This window comes from Microcaecilia unicolor, chromosome 7 (genome assembly GCF_901765095.1).
Source record: "Microcaecilia unicolor chromosome 7, aMicUni1.1, whole genome shotgun sequence".
NCBI lineage: Eukaryota > Metazoa > Chordata > Amphibia > Gymnophiona > Siphonopidae > Microcaecilia > Microcaecilia unicolor.
Window position 1 is genome coordinate 104,352,406 of NC_044037.1, and position 25,986 is coordinate 104,378,391.

Sequence of the window (25,986 nt, forward strand, 5' to 3'; positions counted from 1 at the left end):
ACTCTGGGCAAGTCACTTAACCCTCCATTGCTCGCCGCATTGAGCCTGCCATGAGTGGGAAAGCGCGGGGTACAAATGCAAGAAAAATAAAAAAATAAAATAAATCCATGCCATCTATTCTCCCTATGTACTTGTTCCAAGCTTTCTCAAATTCAGATACTGTTTTTGTTTCAACCACTTCCACTGGGAGGCCATTCCACAAATTCACCACCCTTTCCATGAATAAGTATTTCCTTGGGTTGTTCCTGAGTCTATCCCCTTTCATCTTCATCCTATACCCCCTCATTCTAGAGCTTCCTTTCAATTGAAAGACTCGCCTCCTTGTGCATTTATGCCACGTAGGTATTTAAACGTCCTTACATATCTCTCCTCCCCTCTCCCTCTTTTCTTCCAAAGTGTATATATATTGAATCTTTAAGTTTGTCCCCGAATCCCACAGCTGTCCCTTGTGATCTTGGACAAGTCACTTCATCCTCCATTGAATCAGGTACAAACAGATTGTAAGCCCTCCAGAGACAGGGAAATACCCAGTGTCCCTGAATGTAACTCACCTTGAGCTGCTACTAAGAGAGATGAGAACCAAACCCAAATAAATAAAATACTAGCATTTCCACACATAAGATCAGTGGTGGCCCTAACATTAAGCCACCTCAGACGGCGCCCACCCCCACGCCCGCCACATTCTGGCATCAGCCCCTGCCCTTCTTGTCTTGATTTCCAAAAGTCAGGGTGGCAGCGGTTCCCATACGCTACCCTGCCGACCCCTTCTCTCTTACAGCCTGCCTCTCTCATGTACTTTCTGTTTTCTCAGAAGCGGGGTGGGCTGCAATAGAAAGAAGGGGGCCGTGGCCAGCAGCATATAGGAACCGCTGCTACCCAGACTTTTGGAAAGCCCGAAAAGAAGGTAAATTCAAGGAAGGAAAGGGAGAGATGTCAGACTGGGGGTGGGAGTGGAGCCAAACTGGGGGGGTGAAGTGGTGCTGGGACGGCAGACCATCCCCTCACCTGAGGCAGCAGACTGTCTTGGAGCGCCCCTGCATCAGATTACACTTACCCACATCAGTACCAGCAAGTCAACTAGGTGTTATTCTGCAAATACCTGCTTAACTTATATGGAGCATACCATGGTAGGGAAAAAAGGCATACTGCAGTACTGGGCACAGGAGACTCCACCTTCATTTTGACACTGGAGAAATCAATTCCACACACTCTTGACGATGGAAGCACGAGATACCCAACACTCCGTTATGAAATTTGTCATGCAACTATACCCCTTTGTGCTCTGTGAAAGCTTGTTCTGGAGTTTGTTACAGCAGACTTCAGCACATCCTGTTCACTGTAGCTACAGCCCTGATAACGGTCATATCTGCAAACTAGTACAAACCAGTTTTAGCTGGAAATATACGAATAACTGTAGGTAAAACATGTGGTAATCACCAAATACATGGGCAGAAGCCCTGTGTACCTGTAGGATTGCTGATTGGGTGATATATGAGGTGGTCCTCTGTGATGAGAAGGGTATATAAGTGACTGCTCATCTAAGGAGCCCTGGAATATGCCTCCTGGACAAGTTAGAGTTTTATATCCTTGCCATGGGGGGGGGGGGGGGGTCCCCCCCCCCCCCCCCCCCCCCATGAGGACTAAATCTTTGCAGCTAAGAATCTTTCATTCTTTCTTTCAGCTCTGTGACCTTTGTATGACAGGTATCATATTCTGTACAACTGCCTCAGAGCCAGTGATATTTTCTGTCATTGGTGTGGAACAAACTTTCCTTCCTCTTTTTCCTTTATCTCTGAGCTCAGACTGATTCTTTTACAAATTCCAAAGCTACTGTTGTTAGACTCTGTTCTGTAAAATTATTAACGCTGAGAGCCAATACTATTTCCTGTACTATACTGGTGAGTAATAAAGATTCCTTTCCTAGCCTTTTGTTTTTCTTTGTCCTTTCTGAGAATAGCATACACAAAACGCAGCACTACAACTCCCCCAAAGGTAGGAATAGTTTCTTTAAAATTTGAGCCCCATACTTACACTTACTAAGCCTGAGAGTAAGTTGTCTAATCCTAAACATTTGAGATGATGGTAACTGGTGCTGAAGGGACCCCTGAGTAGCTTAGTTTTTGACTTGAGCTGGGTGAGGGGAAAAGGCGGTGGCACTGGAGAGTAGTGCAGGTGGCCATAAAAAAAGTATAGGCCTCCTGTGCCTTTCAACTGGGCTTTGGAGGGGTAAGTTTGGGGGGGGTGGGGAGAGAAAATATATTCAAAATGTGTTGCATTGAACTTTCTGTACCAAATGGCTTTGAGAATTTTTTTGCATTTTCATCTGTTCCATGAGCATGAAAAAACGCAGATTTCAATTGACTTACATGGCACATATTTGCAAGGGGGGGGGGTGCACATAGGGACAGGGCATAGGTGATGCTGCCACTTTTATAACCTATAGCATTCTGTAGGTTACGTATGTGTATCTCTGCCATATATGCCAGATCTAAAAAGTTGAATGCACCGATACTGGGTTACATGGTATTCTATAATGAAGAATAGCTGCCTAGCTTCATTGTTCTCATCATATATCTACTCTTGGTCCCTCAGCTATATGGTAAGCCTATTGTAGAAAATCTTTAGCATCTTATCTATGTTAGTTAAATGTTCTAATGCATGCTTATTAAGTGTATCATTAGTATTATGCTAACATCAAATTATATCTCTGGTATTTGAATTCCAGTGCTGTTAAATGTGTATATTTTTGATACTGATTCATGGTAGTTCTACTATTAGGCTCCAATTTACTGGTTTTCAAGTTTACTCATTTACTGTTTTTATGTGTATTCTTGGTTATTTTACTATTGTTATTCTGTTAACAAAATTGTAAGTTCTATGTTAAACTGAACCTGCTGTACACCTCCTTGGATGAATCTCTTCATAAGGTAAAAATATTCCTTGCAGGCTGATAATTTTCTTTCCTTTATTAGCAGCAGGTGAATCCAGGAACTGGTGGGTTGTGTCCACTTATCAGCAGGTGGAGCTAAAGATTACAAAGTCGAAGGCAGTGATACCAGACGGCCAGCTCCTCCTTCCATCAGTATATGTCATATCACAAAACAGTAATAGATAATCAAAGACTATAAGCCTTCCTCGCCAATGGACAAAACAAAAATGATGCCTTTGCAACGTCAAACTAACAAACAGTAAGGCACATAACTTGAAATGAAGTCTTGCTTCTTTTGTGTCTTTTTTTTTTTTTGGGGGGGGGGGGGGTATGCTAGGAGAAAAATACCCCAGAAGAACAACAATTGCAGCGGACAACAGGTGGGATCCTGGATTCATCGGCTGCTAGTAAAGGAAAGAAAATTATCAGCAGGTAAGGAATAATTTTACATTCCTTAGCCTTCGCAGCAGATGAATCCAGGAACTGGTGGGATGTACCAAAGCAATCCTTAACGAGGGTGGGCCGCCGCCACCCCATTAGACAGAACTGCCGCTCCAAAAGAAGCATCAGACCGAGCGGCCACATCCACCCTCTAATGCTTAGCAAAAGTGTGCAGCAAAGTCCAAGTAGCTGCCCTACAGATCTCATCCACAGACAGAACCACTGTCTTAGCCCACGAAGCCACCTGCAACCTCATGGAATGCGCTCTCAACATCTCCAGTGGGATGCGACCCAGTAACATATATGCGGAAATAATCGTCTCCTTAGACACCACATCTTCTCTACAGGAACGAGCCAGAAGGACAAAGAGATGATCCGAATGCCTGAAATCATTGGATACCCGCAAATAACAGAGGAGAATTCTCTGAAAATCCACACAGCAAAGCGTCACATACTCCACAGGATAGTTCTCCTCCCAAAAGGAAAGAAGGAAGAGAGGTTGATTGAGATGAAATGCTGAAACCACTTTAGGCAAAAAAGGAGGCACCGTACGCAAAGTAATGCCAGACTTGGAAAACTGAAGAAAAGGATCTTGGCAGGACAAAGCCTGAATCTCAGAAACTTGGTGGGCCACCAAAAATACTGCTTTAAGCTTAAGATCGTTGACAGACGCCTTCCGTAGTGGCTCAAAGGGTGCCCTCTGCAAGGCGTGAAGAACAAGATAGAGGATCCAAGGAGGGCAAGGTCACTGAAGTGAGACTAGAGATGCAGAGTCCCCACATTGGGGTGCAAAACCAAAGAAGAACCCAACACCTGCCCCCGGAAACAGGCAAAAGCAGCTACTTGCACTCGAAGGGAATTATAGGCGAGATCTCTGTGCAACCTCTCCTGCAAAAAGGCTAGCAACTGAGGTACGGAAGCCTGCAATGGAGACCAAGTGTGGGATGCACACCAAGCCTCAAAGAAGCGCCAAACCCAAGCATAAGCAGTAGAGGTGGACCGCTTGCGAGCTTGCAGCAAGGTCGATATCACCACGTCCGAATAGCCCTTCTTCCTCAACCGTGACCACTCAAGAGCCAGGCCGTAAGACCAAAGCAGGAGGGATCCTCCATCTGTACTGGCCCCTGGATGAGAAGGTCGGGTTTGACCGGGAGCCGAGCCAAAACGGAGGCACCACGAGCAGGAGAACCAGATCTGCGTACCAAGGGTGTTGAGGCCAATCCAGGGCAACTAGAATGACCTGCCCTCTATGGCCAGCGATGACAATTACCCGGCCAACCAAGGGCCAAGGAAGAAAGATATAAAAGGGACGCTCCTCCAGCCAGGGTTGAAGCAGAGCGTCCAGCCCTGCAAAGCCGGCCTCTCTGCAACAACTGAAGAACCCTGGCACCATGGCATTTCGAGGGGATGCCATCAAGTCCATTTCCGGTGTTCCCCATTTGAAGCAAATCCGACGAAACACTGTTGTCGACAGTTTCCACTCTGCCAGATCCAGGAGATGACAACTGAGAAAATCCGCACACACACTGCACTGACCCGCAATATGAGCCGCTGACAGCTGAAGATTGTGGGTCTCAGTCCACTCCAAAATGCAAGATGCCTCAGCTGCAAGGGCCCAACTCTGAGTCCCACCCTGATGGTTGATATATGTCACCAACAGCACTCAAACCGGCTTGTTTACCAGCAAGTCCTGAAAGTCCCATAAAATGTTCAGGACTGCCCAAAGCTCCAGATGGTTGATCGGCCATGCCGTCTCCTGCAGCGTCCACAGCCCCTGCACGTGCCGATGGAGACAATGGGCTCCCCAGCCCAACAGACTGGCATCTGTGACCACCACCACAAACCACGGAACATGCCTGGGAGACAGGAGACCATCTGCATAGAAGCGAGAGCTAGAGAAGTTGCATGTGCACCCTTGCCCATGGCACTATTTCCAGGGTAGCTGCCATAGAGCCCAGCACTTGGACATAGTCCCAAGCTCGAGGACAGGACAATCCCAGCAGACTGTGCACATGAGCCTGAAGTTTGAACCTCCTCTCCTCGGGCAAGAAGACCCGACTTTGAGCGGTGTTGAACCGGACTCCCAGATAATCCAGACACTGGGACGGTATGAGGTGGCTTTTCTGAAGGTTGGTTACTACTACTATTTAGCATTTCTATAGCGCTACAAGGCATACGCAGCGCTGCACAAACATAGAAGAAAGACAGTCCCTGCTCAAAGAGCTTACAATCTAATAGTCCAAGCAAGAGGTGATGAGAGTGTGGATGAAGGTTCTGGTAGCGTGCTCAGAAACAATCATCACTGGTCCTTACATCATCCAGACTCTTATCAACAGCTAGGGGGGGGCCCTGTTCACAGCAAAAACCAGGAGTTTCTTTGACCAGGAAATATGGTTCTCTGCGCAGTATGTACTCACAGATGAGCTCTCAATTTTACTGACAGAAACTCCCTTTTTGATTAGGCTGTTCAGAGTTAAGGAAAATTACAGAATGCTTGAGAATTTCTCTGTTTAGGCAAAGAAGCCATACTGTGGGAATGTGGTCACATGTTTCCCAGTCCAGATGGCCAATCTGAACTCGAAACAGGCTCCACCTCCCCCTTCACATACCAAATTAATTAGAACTGTGTCTTATCTTCTATATTCCATACAAACAGAATTATTTCTAATCAAAAATACAGACCTCGAGTGCACTTGTCGTTCATGGCAGAGTTGAAAAACAGACCTCGAGTGCACTTGTCGTTCAAGGCAGAGTTGAAAAACAACCTTTAAAATTCATTTCTAATACACTCCCTCCCACATACCTTTAAAAGAGCAGATCTTTGCCAGCAGCAAGCAGTGTGATTGATTCACGCTGTGGGGCTGGCATAAGCAGTGTGTATCAGTCATGCTGCTCACTGCCAGCAAACATCTGCTCTTTAAAAAGTACATGGTGGGGGGAAGGGTGTTGAAGGACTGGATTGCCGGCAGAGTGGATGGGTGGGGGTGTGGTGTGGTGACGGACTGGATTGCCTGCGGGCAGAAGAGGGAGAGACCAGCTCGCCTGTGGGGTGGGATTCTTCTGCCTACCCAACTTGGGCACAGGCCCACCCAAAATTGTTTGTCTGGCTATGCCCTTAGTCAGTGCTAGCAGTCAATGCAGGCCTTCCTCAACCTGCCATCTCCAACTGTCTTGCTGTCAAATTTGTGAGTTCTTTGTACCAAATGGAGCACTGCTGAGTGCGAGGAAACGCACCCTGACTCTGCTTGGCAGCCGAGCAACCCCGAGGTTCACCTGCGGTGACCGCCATTCCCCGGGGGTTGAGCCCCCAGGTGTGGGCGTGTAATGGAAGATTTAAAGGATTGCTTTTCAACCCTGCTTTGATCGATAATGAACTCTGAAAACTTCTGTCTTCGACCGAAAGTAACTTTTCTTGTAAATACAAAAACAAGTTGGAATGCAGAAGATATGACATAGCTCTAATTAATTTGTTATGTGAAGGGAACAATGGAGCTTGTTTTCGGGTTCAGACTGGCCACCTGGACTAGGAAACATGTGACCACGTTCCCACAGTATGGCTTGTTTACCTAGACAGAGAAGCATTCTGTAATTTTCCTTAGCTCTGAACATGAGTTCTGAGCCTAATAAAAAGGGGAGTTTCTTTCAGTGAAATCGGGAGCTCATCTGTGAGTAACGTACGTACTGCGCAGAAGATCTGCTCCTGGTCTAAAAAGCTCCTGGCTTTCGCTGTAACAGCCCCCCCCCCCCCCCCAGCTGATGATAAGAGCCTGGATGATGTAAGGACCAGTGATGTTGTATTATTGCTTCTTTTCCTGGTCTAAGAGCTCTTAGCATTGCTTAGATGTAGAGACCAATGATGTAATGATTGTTTAGCTAATCATTGTGTTTATATAGCTAATCATTGTATATATCTTAATCATTGTAGAATTTAGCACCTCTAATAAAGGTTTCATTTATCTAATACGAATCCAAAAGAATCCACAGTAATTATTGAGTAGTCTGTGTCAGTGAGACAGGCTGTAAATCCAAAGCAGTACAGGGTGGCCGACAGGACTTATGTAGAGAGAAAATGAGAGGGGCGCTGAGGAAACCAGCTGGAGGAGAGTACAAGGGAGTGGCCCAGCTACAGGCAACAGTCCAACAGGCAGACTGCTGGCAAAGGAGAGATCCAGGTACAAGCAAGGTCTTACAGGCAGGCAGCAGACAAGAGAGTAGTCCAGGTCCAAGAAAGGTCTTACAGGCAGGCAGCAGACGAGAGAGTAATCCAGGTACAAGCAAGGTCAAGAACCAGGAACACAGGCAGAACACAGTGAAGATAAAAGCTTACCAACTAGAAGCCGAAGCAATAATGCAGAGGAAAGCTCTCCTGAAGTAGTGCAGGTGTCTGATGTCAACATGAGGCAGCTGGTGAAGGAGAGCTTGACAGGTCAGGAAGGCAGTGAGGGGAGGGGCGCAGGAGCCGAAGCCTGCACACGGTCATAAAGAGAATCCACCAGATAAGCCAACCCCGACTCCATACAGGAAAAGGAACTCCCAAAGGCTGGAGCCGACCCCTGGTCCTGCTCCAACGCTTGCTGCAACCAGCTAACACATGCCCTGGTGATGTAGGAACTACAGATAAGAGGCCTGTACGGCTAGCACCGATACTTCAAAAGCGTGCTTAACGGAAGCCTCCAGATGCCAGTCCTGTATGTCCTTCAAGGCCACTCCACCCTCCACAGGAAGGGTGGTCTTCTTAGTAACTGCAGTGTCCACTCTAGGGAGGACCAGCTTCTCCACTTGCACCGCCACAACCGGGTACAGTCGAGACACAGCCTTGGCTACCTTCAAACTCCCCTCAGGATCAGACCACTAGGCCGAAATAAGCTCTTGAATGGCAGCACACACAGGAAAAGCCTTAGAAGGCTTCATAATGCTGGCCATCTTGGGATTGACTGTGGCCGCAGCTTGCATCTCAGGATCCTCAATGTTTAAATTTTCCAGCATCTGACAGATGAGCAACAGCAGCTCATCCTGGTGGAAAAAAACAGGCCGCAGAAGGATCATCAGACTCCGCCTGGGGAACCTCACCATAATCCAACTGAGATGGGCGCAAGGACCCCTCCGAGCCCGTAGCTACCGACAGGGGTCCACAGAAAGATTCCACAGACCCCACATCCAAACCAGCAGCGATCTGCTGCCTTTTGAAAACTGGATCTTCCAGGGAAGACAGCAGGGCCACCTCCAACCCTGGAGCAGGGATCCCTAGGGGGGGGGGGGGGCAGGGAACTGCGATGGGGGTAAGGCCCTCTTCAATAAATAAGCCTGATGGAGAAGAAGTAAAAAATCCAGGGAAAATATTCCCCTATGTCAGCCGACCTCATAGGCAGACAGGAAAAACCTGCAGCCGAAGAGACCACCACTTCCCCAGGCACCACATTCAGGGCAGAAGCAGGCCACAAGGACTCCCCTGCTGCCAGCAGCAGTTGCATCGGAAGACAAAGGAAAATGGCCACACATGCCCGAAGCACCAGGGCGGGAATCAGGCCATTCAGGGGACTCTCACTCAATCCAGAAAGAGCCTCCGTGCACCCAGCGAGACAAACACCTGCTGTCGACCTGCGTGCCCTTCAGCGGGAACATCGCTTTCCAGACTCTGCTGCCATGCATGCACTTCCCCACAACACAGAATGCTGCCAAACACTCACCAGGAGCGAAGCACTAAACCTGTGCACCGCAGGAGCTCTCAGGGAAGGCTCGACCCAGAGGAAGCACTGACAGTGCGGTTTACACCACTGTCCTGCATGCACCCGCAAGTCTGTCCCCCTTAGTGCTGTCTCCTTTTTTTGAAGGCTGTGTTGCATTCTTTTTTTTTTTTACAGGTGAGGAAGACTACAGCCCAACAGACAGCCCAGAGACAGGAAGAAATAGGTCCACAGGGTGAGGAAGGGACCCAGCAAACTAAGTATGCCTCTAAAGCTGGTCACCAGACCAGACACCCCCTCTCTCCTCCAGGTTCAACTGGCTCAAAGGGCCCAGGAGCTGACTCAGGAGACAAATCCAGGAGCTGCTCAGATGTCGTCTACCACCTGCTGGAGATATAGATATACTGACTGAAGGAGAAGCTGGCCGTCTGGTATCACTGCCTTCGACTTTGTAATCTCTATCTCCACCTGCTGGTAGATGGACAAAACCCACCAGTCCCTGGATTCATCTGCTGCGAAGGCTAAGGAAAGGCGGTTAACAAATTCCAATAAATAAATAAATTACAGAATAGGCTCTCACCACACCACCTTGGGGTGCCTAAAAGTAGAGGTACACTGTGTTTGTTTAGTAGCAGTATAGAAATGATTAGCAGCAGTAGTAGAATTGTCCCCTTAGTGCCTGGGAGCTATGAATCACTGTGTTAGGTGTACACAGTTTAAGAGTGCCATTTTAAAATGTTACAAAACAAATTCCTGTTTCGGTGGTTTTCCGGGTCTTTTGAGTATAGTGCATATATACAATCATCCAGCTTTCAAATTTAAATTTAATAGTAGACTACCCTACAAATAAATAATGTTTTGCACAGTCTCAACTATTCACAGAGGAGAGACCTGCACTGTGCAATAAGGCCAATGACTTACGAACCCAGAGCCCTCCTGACAGCTAAGACCTGAGTAGCAGCAATACAGAGCACCATATTACAACATCATAACAACACCACCAGATCCATCCCTGTTTTGTTATCCTCTGGGAGAAGCACCCTCTTCTTTCCCCTCACCTTGCCAGTTTTGATGTCTCTCACGTAGATACCCTTGTTCTCATCCAGGGGGATGGCCTCCCTGGTCAGCACCACTTCTACCTCCACTGGAGGAACATATTCCATAGGCCCCCGAATCATCCAGCGGTCTCCAGGCTTCCTTTCCACATCATTCCCATCCTATACCAAGGGGAGAGAAGATCAAACAACACAAGAACATAAGCATTGCCATACTGGGTCAGACCAAAGGTCCATTAAGTCCAGTATCTGGTTTCAAACAGTGGCTAATTTTGGTTATATGTACCTGGCAGGATCCCAAAAAGCACCACGATTCCATAATACCAACCCCCAGGATAAGTAATGGCTTTCCACAAATCTACCTTAATAATTAATAGATTAGTCCAGGAACTTGTTCAAACCTATATGCTAACTGCTTTTACCACATCCTCTGGCATTATATGAAAAAAAATGTTTTCTGACTTATTTTAAATTTAGTACTTAGTAACTTCATGGTGTGTCCCCTTGTCTTTCATTTTTTTTGAAAATTCCACTGCTTTCATGATTTTATTGACCCCTCTTGTATTTCCTCTCAGTCGTCTCTTCTCAAAGATGAAGCCTTTCCTCATAGGGACGTCATTACATCCCCTTTATCATTTTGATTGCCCTTCTCTGTACCTTTTCTAATTCTGTTATATCTTTTTGGAGATGCAGTGACCAGAACTGTACACAACACTCAAGATGTGGTCACACCCTGGAGTGATACAGAGGCATTATGATATTTTATTTTATGCTCTATTCATTTCTTAGTAATTCCTAATGTTGCTTGCTTTTTTGGCCACCACTGCACACTGAGAAGATTTCAATGTAATGTTCATAATGACAGCTAATTTCTTTTCTCAGTATTGAGTCCTAATGTGGAACATGATAACATAAGAACAGCCATACTAGGTCAAACCAATGGTCCATCTAGATAAGTATCCTGTTTCCAACAGTGACCAATCCAGGTCACAAGTACCTGGCAGAAACCCAAATACTAGCACCATTCAATGATACCAATCCCAGGGTAAGCAGTGGTTTTCCCCATGTCTATCTCAATAGCAGACTATGGACTTTTCCTCCAGGAACATGTCTAAACCCAGATACACTAACCGCTATTATCACATTCTCTGGCAACAAGTTTCAGAAATTAACTATTCATTGACAGAAAAAAATATATTTCCTTCTATTTGTTTTAAAAGTGTTTTCATTTAACTTCATTGAGTGTCCCCTAGTCTTTGTACATTTTGAAAGAGCAAAAAAATTGATTCAATTCTACTCATTCTACACCACTCAGGATTTTATTGACCTCAATTGTATCTCCCCTCAGTCATCTTTTTTCCAAGCTGAACCTAGCATCTTCCATCTATAATTTAGGCCATTCTTTTTTATTTGCATCAGTTTGCCCTTGTGAGATTGGGAATCCAGATGGCAGATGAAATTTCATGTGGATGCCATCCTCATACAATTTAACAACTTTGCATAATTGTGTATCATCTGCAAATTTTATCACCACATCATTTATAAGTATATTAAAAAGCACCAATCCCAGTACAGATCCCTGGTGTACGCCACTATTCACTATATCCCATGATTCTTTAGTTGCCTTAAGAGGTACTTTGTCAAAAACCTTCTGAAAATCCAGGTTCACTGAGATTTGTTTGATTTCTTCTGAAACATCACAACTTCAGGAATGGGTTGGTCCTTACTTCTTCCTCAGTAAAGACTGAAGCAAAGAATTCATTTAAAGGGAAAGTTATTAAGATGTGTTAAAGACATAATGCATGTTATTTGCTTCTTAACAGGTGTTGAAATGGCAACAACATGTTATAATCTCTGCCCATCCACACCCCCCCCCCCCCCCCATCATTCCTCCCCACAAAGCACCTTTTCCTATCACATCCTCCCTTTTTCTAAAGACTGTAGCATCTCCTTCCCAAACCTATCTGTATACTAGAGCTGTGTGGGGATGAAGACAACGGGAAACCTGCAGAAATCTGTGGGGATGGGGACGGGAGGGGAGTGATCAAAAATGAATGAGGATGAGAGGGAATAGATTCCAGATTATGTTGTCAGGGGTGGCCCAATGCAATCTGCTACCTGAGGCAGGGATAAGATGCCTCCCCCGCCCGGTCTAGCATCTCCCCCTTCCTTCCTCAACCATCTTCCCCGCATTTACCTTATTTTTTTTTTCTTTTCCAAAAAATGGCAGCGATTCCCACAGGCTGCCCTGCCACGGTGCTGCTGGTACCAGCCTCTTCACTCTACTGTGTCCCGCCTCTGAGGAAACAGGAAGTTATGTCAACAGGTGGACCACAGTAGGGAGATGAAGCAGGTGCCGGCAGCAGGGCAGTCTATGGGAATCACTGCCGCATTTTGAAAAAGAAAATACTGTAAATAAGGTAAATATGAGGAAGAGGGCTGAGGAGGGAAGGAGAGAGTGCCGCCTGAGGCCTCTGCCTCAGCTGGCCTAATAGTAGGGCTGGGAATGAATGACCACAGGAGATGGAGGAACCAACAATCCCTACGTCACAATAGTACAGCGAAGAGGAGTAGGATAGTCTGGCCTTCACAATAACCATGGGAGATATCTGAAAATTCAGTCTTTATTAAAAAACATCACATAGCAAGCAGTGTTTCGGTGCCTGTGCGCCTGCTTCAGGAGCCTTAGGATGTCTCAAAGGTGTAAAACGTAAGCACAGAATTTGCCTATATGATCAGGCTATTCAAAGTCAAATTCCAAATAATGCCAATCTGAGAATTTCACGTTCTTCTCCTGCAGTGTCAGCGGGAAGTACAAAGAAAGAGTGTGGACTCCACTGTCCGTTGTTTAAATACAGCAAAACCACGCCTAATAGTAGGGCTGCCGCTGGTCCTTGTGCACACCTCGACTCGGAAACTTCACACCACACCTCAGCTAAAAAAGAAAAAAAAAGGGGGGGGGCTCAAAACTGGTGCATGTGTTCAGCAGTTTTGGCAATAAGGGAGACCAGTTTGTGTAGCAGTGAGAATATTTGTTGATTTGTTTTGAGCATTTTGGCAGAGTATAATCTCTACTGAGCTACTCATTTATATGACTGATAAAGCAGCTAATATGAAAGCAGCCTTTCGAGATGAGGTCTGGCTAGGTTTTGCAGGTCATAATCTCAATCTTGTACTCTCTCATTGATTCCAGCCATCAAAAACTGAAGTTAATCCGAATGAGGTAAGCAGGCTTATAACAATGTGCAAGGAGGTGGATAAACTCACTAATGTGTCTGTACACACAAACCTTATTCTACCACGTTAATGTATTTGTTCATACCGGAATTGGCGAACGCCATTACGGTACTATGTAAACCACATTGAGCCTGCAAATAGGTGGGAAAATGTGAGATACAAATGTAACAAATAAATAAATAAGGGAACAAACGTCAACCATTCACTGAAGAAAATGCTGAAGAAGTGCATGTCAACTCGGTGGAACAATTTATTTATTTTTATTTATTTATTTATTTTTTTTTTATTGCATTTGTATCCCACATTTTCCCACCTCTTTGCGGGCTCAGTGTGGCTTACAATATATTGTGAATGATGGAAATACAATTTGATACAATTTGTTACAGTACTGTTATGGTTACAATACATTGTGAATGATGGAAATACAATTTGTTACAGTACTGTTATGGTTACATAGTGAGGAGTTATGTGAAGACAAAGTCAAAATCAAAATATCATTTGGGAAAATAGAACAGTGGAATGTATCAATGGACAAAATATCATTTGTGGATAGAACAATGCAGTGTATCGATGGGGAAATGATAGGGCGATAGAACAATAGCAAGAGAGCATTAGGGTATAGCAATTTTATCTAAGGGTAGAGTTTTAGGTGTGGTGAAAGTACAGGGAAGAGAATTCAGAAGAGAGTGTATTGATGCATTTCTATTAGTGTGTATGGAATTCATGTGTTCTGATCCTTGCAATACATTTTTTCGAAGAGATGATGTGGGAGAGAGGTTCTGGAAGCAAAATTTAGGCTCTTAGGTAGAAAGCTGAAATCCAGATCCTCCAGGGTAGCATTTTCTGAAATGCTACCTGTGCCACGCGCAGGGCCCAAGAGACAGGCAGAGCTCCAGAGTCTCAATGCGTGGATGAGACGATGGTGCAGGGAGGAGGGCTTTAGATTTGTTAGGAACTGGGCAACATTCTGGGGAAGGGGGAGCCTATTCCGAAAGGATGGGCTCCATCTTAACCAGAGTGGGACCAGGCTGCTGGCATCGGCGTTTAAGAAGGAGATAGAGCAGCTTTTAAACTAGAAATGGGGGGAAGGCCGACAGTCGCTCAAAAGAGCATGGTTCGGGATAAGGTATCTTTCAAAGATATCACCATAACAGGGAAGATAGAGTATCCTGATAGTGAGGTTGCAAAAGAGATTGTAGTAGATCGGGTATCTTTAAATAACAATAAAAATCAGACAAAAGATTGCCAATTAATACTGTCAAGTACTAAGCATGATGTACTTAGGAACAACAAACATAGTTTGAAATGTCTATATGCGAATGCCAGGAGCCTAAGAAATAAGATGGGGGAGTTGGAATATATTGCACTAAATGAAAAATTAGATATAATAGGCATCTCTGAGACCTGGTGGAAGGAGGATAACCAGTGGGACACTGTCATACCGGGGTACAAATTATATCGTAGTGATAGGGTGAATCGGATTGGTGGAGGGGTAGCATTGTATATTAACGAGAGCCTTGAATCAAATAGATTGAAAATTCTGCAGGAAACAAAACACTCCTTGGAATCACTGTGGATTGAAATTCCATGTGCAAAGGGGAAAAGGATAGTGATAGGAGTGTACTACCGTCCGCCTGGCCAGGACGAACAGACGGATGCGGAAATGTTAAAGGAAATCAGGGACGCAAACAAACTGGGCAATACAATAATAATGGGGGATTTCAATTACCCGCATATAGACTGGGTTAATGTAACATCTGTACACGCAAGGGACATAAGATTTCTTGATGAAATCAAGGACAGTTTCATGGAACAGCTAGTTCAGGAGCCGACAAGAGAAGGAAAAATACTAGACTTAGTCCTTAGTGGTGCTCATGATCTAGTGCAGGGGGTAACGATACGAGGGCCGCTTGATAACAGTGATCATAATATGATCGGTTTTGATATTGGCATTGAAGGAAGTGAAACTAGGAAATCAAGTACGCTAGCGTTTAACTATAGAAAAGGTGATTACGACAAAATGAGAAAAATGGTGAAAAAAAGACTGAAAGGAGCAGCTCGCAGAGTAAAAAACTTGCATCAGGCGTGGATGCTGTTTAAAAACACCATCCTGGAGGTTCAGGACAAATATATTCCACAGAAAAAAGGGAAAAAAGACTAAACGTCAGCCGGCGTGGCTAAACAGTAAGATAAAGGAAATCATTAGAGCCAAAAAACAATCCTTCAGAAAGTGGAGAAGAGAACCAACTGAAAGTAACAGGATAGATCATAAGGAATGCCAAGCCAAATGCAAAGCGGAGATAAGGAGGGCAAAAAAGGACTTTGAGAAGAAATTAGCGTTGGAAGCAAAAATACATAGTAAAAATTTTTTTAGATACATTAAAAGCAGGAAACCGGCCAAAGAGTCGGTTGGGCCGCTGGACGAAAATGGTGTTAAAGGGGCGATCAAGGAGGACAAAGCCGTAGCGGAGAAATTAAATGAATTCTTTGCTTCGGTCTTCACCGAGGAGGATTTGGGGGGGACACCGGTGCCGGAAAGAATATTTGAAGCGGGGGAGTCGGAGAAACTAAACAAATTCTCTGTAACCTTGGAGGATGTAATGGGTCAGTTCAGCAAGCTGAAGAGTAGTAAATCACCGGGACCTGATGGTATTCATCCCAGAGTATTAATAGAACTAAAAAATGAACTTGCGGAGCTACTGTTAGAAATATGCAATCTGTCCCTAAAATCGAGTGTAGTACCGGAAGACTGGAGGGTAGCCAATGTTACTCCGATTTTTAAGAAGGGTTCCAGAGGAGATCCGGGAAATTATAGACCGGTGAGTCTGACGTCGGTGCCGGGCAAGATGGTGGAGGCTATTATTAAGAATAAAATTGCAGAGCATATACAAAAACATGGACTGATGAGACAAAGTCAGCACGGATTTAGTGAAGGGAAGTCTTGCCTCACCAATCTAATGCATTTTTTTGAGGGGGTAAGCAAACATGTGGACAATGGGGAGCCGGTTGATATTGTATATCTGGATTTTCAGAAGGCGTTTGACAAAGTGCCGCACGAAAGACTCCTGAAGAAATTGCAGAGTCATGGAATCGGAGGTAGGGTATTATTATGGATTAAGAACTGGTTGAAAGATAGGAAGCAGAGAGTAGGATTGCGTGGCCAGTATTCTCAGTGGAGGAGGGTAGTTAGTGGGGTCCCGCAGGGGTCTGTGCTGGGTCCGTTGCTTTTTAATGTATTTATAAATGACCTAGAGATGGGAATAACTAGTGAGGTAATTAAATTCGCCGATGACACAAAATTATTCAGGGTCGTCAAGTCGCAGGAGGAATGTGAACGATTACAGGAGGACCTTGCGAGACTGGGAGAATGGGCGTGCAAGTGGCAGATGAAGTTCAATGTTGACAAGTGCAAAGTGATGCATGTGGGTAAGAGGAACCCGAATTATAGCTACGTCTTGCAAGGTTCCGCGTTAGGAGTTACGGATCAAGAAAGGGATCTGGGTGTCGTCGTCGATGATACGCTGAAACCTTCTGCTCAGTGTGCTGCTGCGGCTAGGAAAGCGAATAGAATGTTGGGTGTTATTAGGAAGGGTATGGAGTCCAGGTGTGCGGATGTTATAATGCTGTTGTATCGCTCCATGGTGCGACCGCACCTGGAGTATTGTGTTCAGTACTGGTCTCCGTATCTCAAAAAAGATATAGTAGAATTGGAAAAGGTACAGCGAAGGGCGACGAAAATGATAGTGGGGATGGGACGACTTTCCTATGAAGAGAGGCTGAGAAGGCTAGGGCTTTTCAGCTTGGAGAAGAGACGGCTGAGGGGAGATATGATAGAAGTGTATAAAATAATGAGTGGAATGGATCGGGTGGATGTGAAGCGACTGTTCACGCTATCCAAAAATACTAGGACTAGAGGGCATGAGTTGAAGCTACAGTGTGGTAAATTTAAAACGAATCGGAGAAAATTTTTCTTCACCCAACATGTAATTAGACTCTGGAATTCGTTGCCGGAGAACGTGGTACGGGCGGTTAGCTTGACGGAGTTTAAAAAGGGGTTAGATAGATTCCTAAAGGACAAGTCCATGGACCGCTATTAAATGGACTTGGAAAAATTCCGCATTTTTAGGTATAACTTGTCTGGAATGTTTTTACGTTTGGGGAGCGTGCCAGGTGCCCTTGACCTGGATTGGCCACTGTCGGTGACAGGATGCTGGGCTAGATGGACCTTTGGTCTTTCCCAGTATGGCACTACTTATGTACTTATGTACTAGTAGTTTGCGGAAGTCGGTTAGTTCGTAGGTCGTTTTCAGGTTGCGTGGTACTGTATTCCAGAAGTGTTCTTCTGACATTGAAATCTGTGGCAGAGAATACAGAGGAGCAATTGCCACTGAACCAGGTGCAACAAGCAGTTCCTGCCCAAATTGTGCACTACTGATGACTCCTTGCTGGCAGAAGTTATGGTGTTGGAACCATCGGCAGATACTAAGCCTTCACTACATCTAGTGGTATCTATAAAATATAAGTTGACAGCCATGTAATAGCATCTACTACTACTACTACTACTACTTAACATTTCTAGAGCGCTATTAGGGTTACGCAGCGCTGTACAATTTAACAAAGAGAGACAGTCCCTGCTCAAAGAGCTTACAATCTAATAGACAAGTGAACGGTCGGTCCGATAGGGGCAGTCAAATTGGGGCAGTCTGGATTCACTGAACGGTAAGGGTTAGGTGCCGAACCTAGTAGATCACTATTTTATAGATACAGAAACACACTGGATCCAAGGCTGAAGGGCTGTTTAGATCTTAGGGCACAACAGTGCCATAAACAGACTACGAATGCTGACAGCAGATCAAGCTATAGTCGAGGTGTAGCCAACTGCCAACAAAATGTCCAAAACAAGAAGAATCAGAGGCAGATTTTTTATGGAGACTTATTCAAGAACCAGGAAACAGTTTCAGTGATCGACGAAGTGGATAATACATATCAAGCTCGGACAAGGAATTTTGCTCCTCTCTTGCTACCTACTAGTAACAGAAGTCCCATATGTGGCCAAACAGACATGTATTGCCTGTTCCCTGCTTGGAACTCCTGCCACCAGCATAGCAGAACGTTCTTTTTCAGTTGCAGGACAAGCAATTAACGATTGTAGAATGGAACTGAGCTCTGGCTCTGTACAGTAGATGGTTTATTATTTTTACATATGTTTGAAATGATTGTTTCCTCACAGTACATGTTAATAAATAATGTTATTCTTGCATATTTAACAAAGTTGTGTCTATTGTTTTGTGTTAAATTTTTAACAATAGGATGCATTTTATGTTTTGTTTTAATTTACAAGATCTTTTAAATGCAGATTGGGTAGGGATGAGAAAGAAAACTGCGGGGATGGTGAAGGGACAGTACCAATATGATGGGGATGGTGCAAGGAAAGAAGAGGATTGACTTGGGATAGTGAGGGGACAAGAGAATTGACTGGGGTCGGTTGGGGATGGGGACCAGATTATGTCCCCATGCACACCTCTACTGTATACATCCCTGGTGTCTAGGGGGTATGGGGCAGGAACAATCCCTAGTTGCTCCTGCCGGCACCAGGTTCAAAATGATGCTGGTGACCCCTTGTGGAAGTGCCTTGGTGCTACCATTGTGGTCAAGCTGCCGTAAAAGGACACAACACAAGACTACCACTAGAGGTTGCCAGTGTCATATTGAACCTGGTTCCGGTAGGGGCAGAAGCGATTAAGGAATGCTCCTACCCCATAGCCCATAAACCCAAGGGATTTATACAGTTAGGCCCAGGGTGGGAGTCTCTGGAGGCAAGAAAGGCTGTGGCGAGGATGTGATGGGGGAGCTCTTTGCTGGAGGTTGTGATGTAACAGAGGCTATGGGGGGAGGGGAAGAGGGAATTTTTCCATTAGCACTTGGCCCCTTCAAGATGTCACCCAGGAGCATGAGGATGAGGATTAGTGGCCCAATGCACACAGGCAGTATGAGTAATGCAAGGTTGATCACAACCATTGTTATTCATGTACTGTGGGAGTCACTAACTTTCAGTACTGAGCTGCTGCAGGTTATTGACAGGTGACTTAAGGTGCAGTAACTACCCCCCCCCCCCCCAACCACTTTATCTCTTCTATATAGCCTTGTCCTCCCTGAATGCCCCTTTTACTCTTCAATTATCTTGTGGTCCAACTGATTGCTTTAAATTGTATGTGAAAAAGTTATTATGAGTTTTTGTATTTACAGTAATGTTTGGGGTTTTGTTTTTGTTTTTTTATCTAGCTTATGCTGTTTCTTGTTTTCTTCATTTGGATCTATTTCCCATTTTTTTAAAAGATGTTCTTTAGGCTATAATAGCCTCTTTCACCTCAACTTTTATCATACCAGCAGTTATTCCACATTTTTCAATCTTTGGAATAGATCTGATCAGAGCTGCCAAGACAGTCCTTTTAAATGTCTATACCTGGCAAGTTTATAAATTAGCACCTAGATCTGGGTGCCAGTTTACACAACTGTCCATCACACTTTTGCAGCTACTCCTTTTTAGAGCTTTTCTAGCCATTTTGTTCATTTTATCTTATTCTCCCTTTTGAAGGGAAACACTATTACATTTCCTTAATAACTGGAGAGGGTAGACTAAATTTGATCACGTTACGATCACTATTGCCAAGCTGCCCCAACACTCTTTTTTTTTTTGTTACATTTGTACCCCACGCTTTCCCACTCATGGCAGGCTCAATGCGGCTTACATGGGGCAATGGAGGGTTAAGTGACTTGCCCAGAGTCACGAGGAGCTGCCTGTGCCTGAAGTGGGAATTGAACTCAGTTCCTCAGTTCCCCAGGACCAAAGTCCACCACCCTAACCACTAGGCCACTCCTCCGCTCTTGCACCAAATCCTGCACTCCACTAAGGAGTAGATCAAGAATTGCTCCCCATCTTGCCAGTTCATGAAGCAGTCAACCTTATCTCCCTAACAATTACCCAGTCAATATTGGGTTAACTTAAATTAAAAAAAAAAATATATATATATATATATATACTAGTAAAAAAAGGCCCGTTTCTGACACAAATGAAACGGGCGCTAGCAAGGTTTTCCTCGGAGTGTGTATGTTTGAGAGAGTGTATGTGAGAGTGACTGTGTGTAAGAGAGAGAGTGAATGTGCGAGTGTGCGTGAGAGAGAGAGAGTGAGTCTGGGTAGGAGTGTGTCTGTGAGAGAGAGAACGTGTGTGTGAGAATGGGTGTGTGTGCAAGTGCGTATGTGAGACACAGTGTGAGAGAGTGTGTGTTTCACACAGATACAGTGTGTGCGAGAGAGAGAGTGTGTGTGAAACACACTCTCTGTGAGACTTAGTGTATGAGACCAAGAGGGTGTGTGAGTGACTGTGTGACACATAGAGAGTAAATGTGATACAGTGTGTGAGAGAGAGTGTGTAAGAGAGAGAGAGAGAAAGACATTGACTGTGAGAGAGAGAGAGTGTGTGTGTGACAGAGATACCTCCCCCCCTCCCTTCCTCTCTCTGGTGTCAGCCCCCCCCCCCCCCCCCCCCTCTGGTGTCTGAGCGTTACTGTGCTGGAAGCTGAGCTCTGGCTGTGCTTCAAGGAACTGACCAATCCTATTTAATAGAATGCACCTCCCAACATTCTGAAGCCGAGAAACCTCGTGTGGTTGGTCACTTCTGCTTGTGACGAACCCGGAAGTACGTGATGTCAATTCAGGAGCAGGAATGCCTCAACCATGCAGTCAGCTTCAGAATGTTTGAGGTGTGTTTTATTATATAGGATATATATATATATATATATATATATATATATATATAATTTCAAAACTGCTCCAATTTGTGCTATGTGAATTTTTCACCACATTTTAAGATAAAAATGATCTCAGCCAAACAAATCAACAGTACATACAGTGAATAGTGATAGCTTTAATCACTGGTCAAACCCCCCCCCCCCCCCCCACACACACAATATATTTCAAAACAACTTATGGTACTTCACAAAAACACAAAATTTGATCAGAAAAGTGATGCCATGTTTTTTTTTTCCTTCAATAGTTTAAAATCAAATAATTAAAATCACATAACCATCATTGCTTAACAAAAAAAACTTTGGGGGTCTTTTACTAAGCTGCTGTAGTGTTTTTAGCCAGCGGTAGAAATCGGCTAGCGGTAAACGCTGAGACACCCATAGGAATATAATAGACGTCTCGGCTTTTACTGCCAGCTGATTTCTACCACAAGCTAAAGACACTACCGTGGCTTAGTAAAAGACTCCCTCAGCTTTGGAAGACTTTTTCAGTCAGGCAGGAACAGAGTGTACAATCCAATCCTCAACAGGGGTTCCCTATGTTCACTGCAAAGCTGCCTCAGGGGAATTCACCTTCCTGCACATTGCAAGGTTCATACAGCCACAAATTGGAGCAGTTTTGAAAGACTGTCTTGGTTGTATACTACCCTAGCTCTAGAGGCCGACCAAAACTGCTTTTTTCAGTTTCATCTAAAACCGAAACTGCAACTGAAACTCATTCACCTTGTCATGGCCAAAACCGAAACTGAAAACACAAATTTGGTTATGTAAAAACAGTGAGGGCTGCTGGGGATTAGCCTGCAGTCTGACTGCATCCCTCTGATAAACCCACAGTATCCAAACCAGAATATAGTATAAAATAATGAAAGACTGAGTTTTACCTACAAGAAAAATAGCTTCCACACACATGGATGCAGCTAATGAAAACTAAAAGCCACATTGCTTTTACATTGGCTGACTTTGCGCCACACTTGGAGTAACAGCTGATATCATAACGCCACAGAGATGCTAATTTCTAAGGAGATTATTAACCCAAATTTACAGACTTAAATTCCTGCTAAACTTTTGTATCAAAAGCATTTATTTGGCACACTCTATTTACTATACAAACTACTGTGCAAGATTATAGCTGTATTACTTCCGATTGCAGGACAAAAAAAAAAACAAAAAACAGAATACAGTTCGTGTGTTGGGGGGGGGGGGGGGGGGGGGACATGAATAGGGGCAGCTCCTATTTGGCAGAGGAAGGAGGGAGACAACGGGATAAAACAAATTTTTGGCTTTCACCGAAAGTACATGGGTCATTTTTGGGTTAAACCAAAAACAACTTGGCCAACTGAAACCGGGCAGAAAAGAGATTTTGGGCCAGTTTCGGCACTGTAACCAAAATAGAAATTCAGTTGACCTACCTATTGTTTAAGAGGTAATTCAAATCACCTATTGTTATTGTTTTAACAGTAATTAGGCAAGATAACTAATTTGGTAGCATTTCATTACCTGTCTGTTCATTTTGGTCAGGTGTACAACACCACCACTAGTCTCTTCCCCTTCACACACGAAAGTTCTATCCATTAATACTCCACAGTTCAGTTTGCTTTTGTAGAGATTTTATTCCCTGTTTAAAATACATGCTCTTTAACATAAGGTAGACCAATTTGGTGGAGTGGGGGGCACTATCCTCACTGAAGACATAAAGCACTTTTTGCCCCACAGCTCCCCTTTGCTTACCTCATCCTTCTCTTCCAAGTACTCCAGGGCCTTCAGCACTAACCCTTCCTCCTCCGATAGGATGTACACATTCTGGATCCCATTCTCCAGGCTCTCCCCAGGCTGCAGGAAAAAGGATTTCTCTCCCTGCAGAAGAACACAACAGTGGTTAAAGTCCTCTGCATACTCATTCCTGCTAAACCAAACAGACCCCGCCCCTCTTAATGCATTTTAAGTTGCTAAAAAAAAAGATCAGATTGAAAACCGAGTCTGTGGAGCTCAATATGCGTCAATGCTAGAATCTGTTCAGATAAGACAGGGTAGGAAGAAAGGGAGAGGTGTTGGTATTATATGTTAAAGATAATATTAAAGCCACATAACTGCAGGAACTATAGGGTAAGGAAGAGGCACTATGGGTCAATCTGGAAAGAGGAAATGGAAAATGTATTTACACTGGTGTGATATACAGGCCTCCTTCACAAACAGAAGAAAGGTAAAATTATGTATCATACCTGATAATTTTCTTTCCATTAATCATAGCTGATCAATCCATAGACTGGTGGGTTGTGTCCATCTACCAGCAGGTGGAGATAGAGAGCAAACTTTTGCCTCCCTATATGTGGTCATGTGCTGCCGGAAACTCCTCAGTATGTCAATATCAAAGCTCCATCCGCAGGACTCAGCACTTAGAGAATTACACCCACGAAGGGACACTCTGCCCAGCTCACCACCGCCGAAACGGGGGAGGGGAATTAACCCAGCTCATCCCCACACAAGTGGGGGAGGGGAATCTGTCCAGCTCATCCCCGCGGAGCGGGGGAGGGACACCACACCCGCCGATGCGGGGGGATCTGGCTTATCCTGCAACCGCAACCGCGGGAGGAGCTGACTGACCCTAACACCGCCGAAGCGGGAGGGGTACAAAGCTGCCCTACAGCCGCACGAAGCGGGAGGGAGTGCCGGCAGAATTTAAATCTCAATCCGGCCCCGTAAAACGGAGGGGAGAGGAATGCAGCAGCTCACTGTAACACAAACTCGTCTCAACTCTTGAAGAATCCAAGTGAAAGAAGAACTTGAACACGAAGTCCTCCTGAAGTAACTGAAGGCTAAACTTGAACCTAAAATTCAACCAGAATATAAACAGTACAGATATCTGGGAGGGGCTATGGATTGATCAGCTATGATTAATGGAAAGAAAATTATCAGGTATGATACATAATTTTACCTTCCATATCATCAAGCTGATCAATCCATAGACTGGTGGGATGTACCGAAGCAGTACTCACCCAGGGCGGGACATAGAAATCCCTGACCGCAACACTGAAGCTCCAAACCGGGCCTCCGCCCGAGCAGCCACAGTCAAGCGGTAATGCCTGGCAAAGGTATGGGCCTTCCCTGCGGCCACCTAAGCCGCTGCAATGGCTTCCTTGCCCATCTTGCCACTGTAGGCTTAGAATCCTGCAGACCCTTACGAGGACCTGTAAACAGGACAAACAGATGATCCGATTTCCGGAAATCATTGGTCACTTCCAAGTATCTGATGATGACTCGTCTCACATCCAGAAATTGAGAGCAGAGTATTCCTCTGGGTAGACCTCCCTACGAAAGGAAGGGAGACTGCTTTCAACGTCAGGTCTTTCAGAGATGCCCTCGACAAGGGTTCAAAAGGCGGCTTCTGCAATGCTCTTAGCACCAGGTTGAGATTCCACGCAGGCACCACTGAGTGCAGAGGAGGGCGCAGGTGATTAACTCCCTTGAGAAAGCGCACCACATCTGGCTGCGAAGCCAGGGAAGCACCCTTCAGGCGGCCCCTGAAGCAAGCCAGAGCCGCTACCTGAACTTTCAGGGAACTGAGCGACAGGCCTTTGTCCAGACCTTCTTGCAGGAACGCCAACACTGAAGAAATTGGAGCAGTGAAGGGAGAAAGTGAGCCTGCTTCACACCACGCTGCAAAGATACGCCAAAGCCTGGCGTAAGCCGTAGAAGTAGAGCGCTTCCTCGCTCTCAGCATAGTGGCGATGACCTTGTCTGAGAAGCCCTTCTTTCTCAGACGCTGCCGCTCAATAGCCAGGCCGGAAGACCAAAGGGGGAGGGATCCTCCATCACCACAGGACCCTGATGTAACAGGCTCCACTGGCAGCCGCAGAGGATCGCCGACTGAGAGCCTGATCAAGTCCGCATACCAGGGACGTCTGGGCCAATCCGGACCCACCAGGATTACCCTGCCGGGATGCTTTGCCACCCGGTCTAGCACCCTGCCCAACATGGGCCAGGGCGGGAACACATAGAGAAGCTCTTGTGTCGGCCACCGTTGGAGAAGAGCATCTACTCCCAGGGATCGAGGGTCCCGTCCTCTGCTGAAAAAGCGCGGCACTTGGCAATTGGCCGATGACGCCATAAGATCTAGGCTCGGCTGGCCCCAGCGCTTCGTGATGCCCAAGAACGCCTGAGCAGATAGCTGCCACTCTCCGGGCTCCAAGGTATGGCGACTGAGAAAGTCCGCCTTGACATTCATGACTCCGGCAATGTGGGCCGCTGACAGCTGTTCCAGGTTCGCTTCCGCCCACCAGCATAGATTCATGGCCTCCTTGGCTAGAGGGGCGCTCTTGGTACCTCCCTGGCGGTTGACATAGGCCACAGCCGTGGCATTGTCTGACAGGACCCGTACAGGCTTCAACACCAGTACCGGGATGAACTCCAACAACACCAACCGAATGGCTCTGAGTTCCAGGAGGTTGATAGACCACTTGCCTCTGCAGGAGACCAGAGCCCCTGCGCTGTCCTTCCCAAGCAGTGAGCTCCCCAGCCCATCAAAGAGGCGTCTGTCGTGACGACAATCCACTCCGGGGTCACCAGAGGCATTCCTGCAGACAACTTGTCTGTCTGCGTCCACCAGCTCAGCGCCTTGCGCACTGCTGGGTCCAAGGGAAGGCGCACAGCATAATCCTCCGACATCGGAGTCCAGCGCAGCAGCAGAGATTGTTGTAGTGGTCTCATATGAGCCCTGGCCCAGGGCACTACTTCCATCGTGGCCGTCATAGAGCCCAACAGCTGCACGTAGTCCCAAGCCCGAATAGGAGAGGCTACTAGGAACTAGTCCACCTGAGCCTGAAACTTGACAATCC

At 45.6% G+C, this 25,986-nt stretch overlaps 1 protein-coding gene across 1 annotated transcript in view; it reads right to left on the bottom strand.

The window, feature by feature from the left end:
* Positions 1-25,986, bottom strand: part of LOC115474249 (major vault protein-like) — a 91,898-nt gene that overhangs the window by 39,075 nt on the left and 26,837 nt on the right. Inside the window, exons 8-9 of the mRNA XM_030209635.1 lie at positions 22,883-23,008; positions 10,113-10,271 (exon numbers count right to left, since the gene is read on the bottom strand). Coding sequence (XP_030065495.1) covers positions 10,113-10,271; positions 22,883-23,008 — 285 coding nt within the window. The remainder of the gene's footprint in view (positions 1-10,112; positions 10,272-22,882; positions 23,009-25,986) is intronic.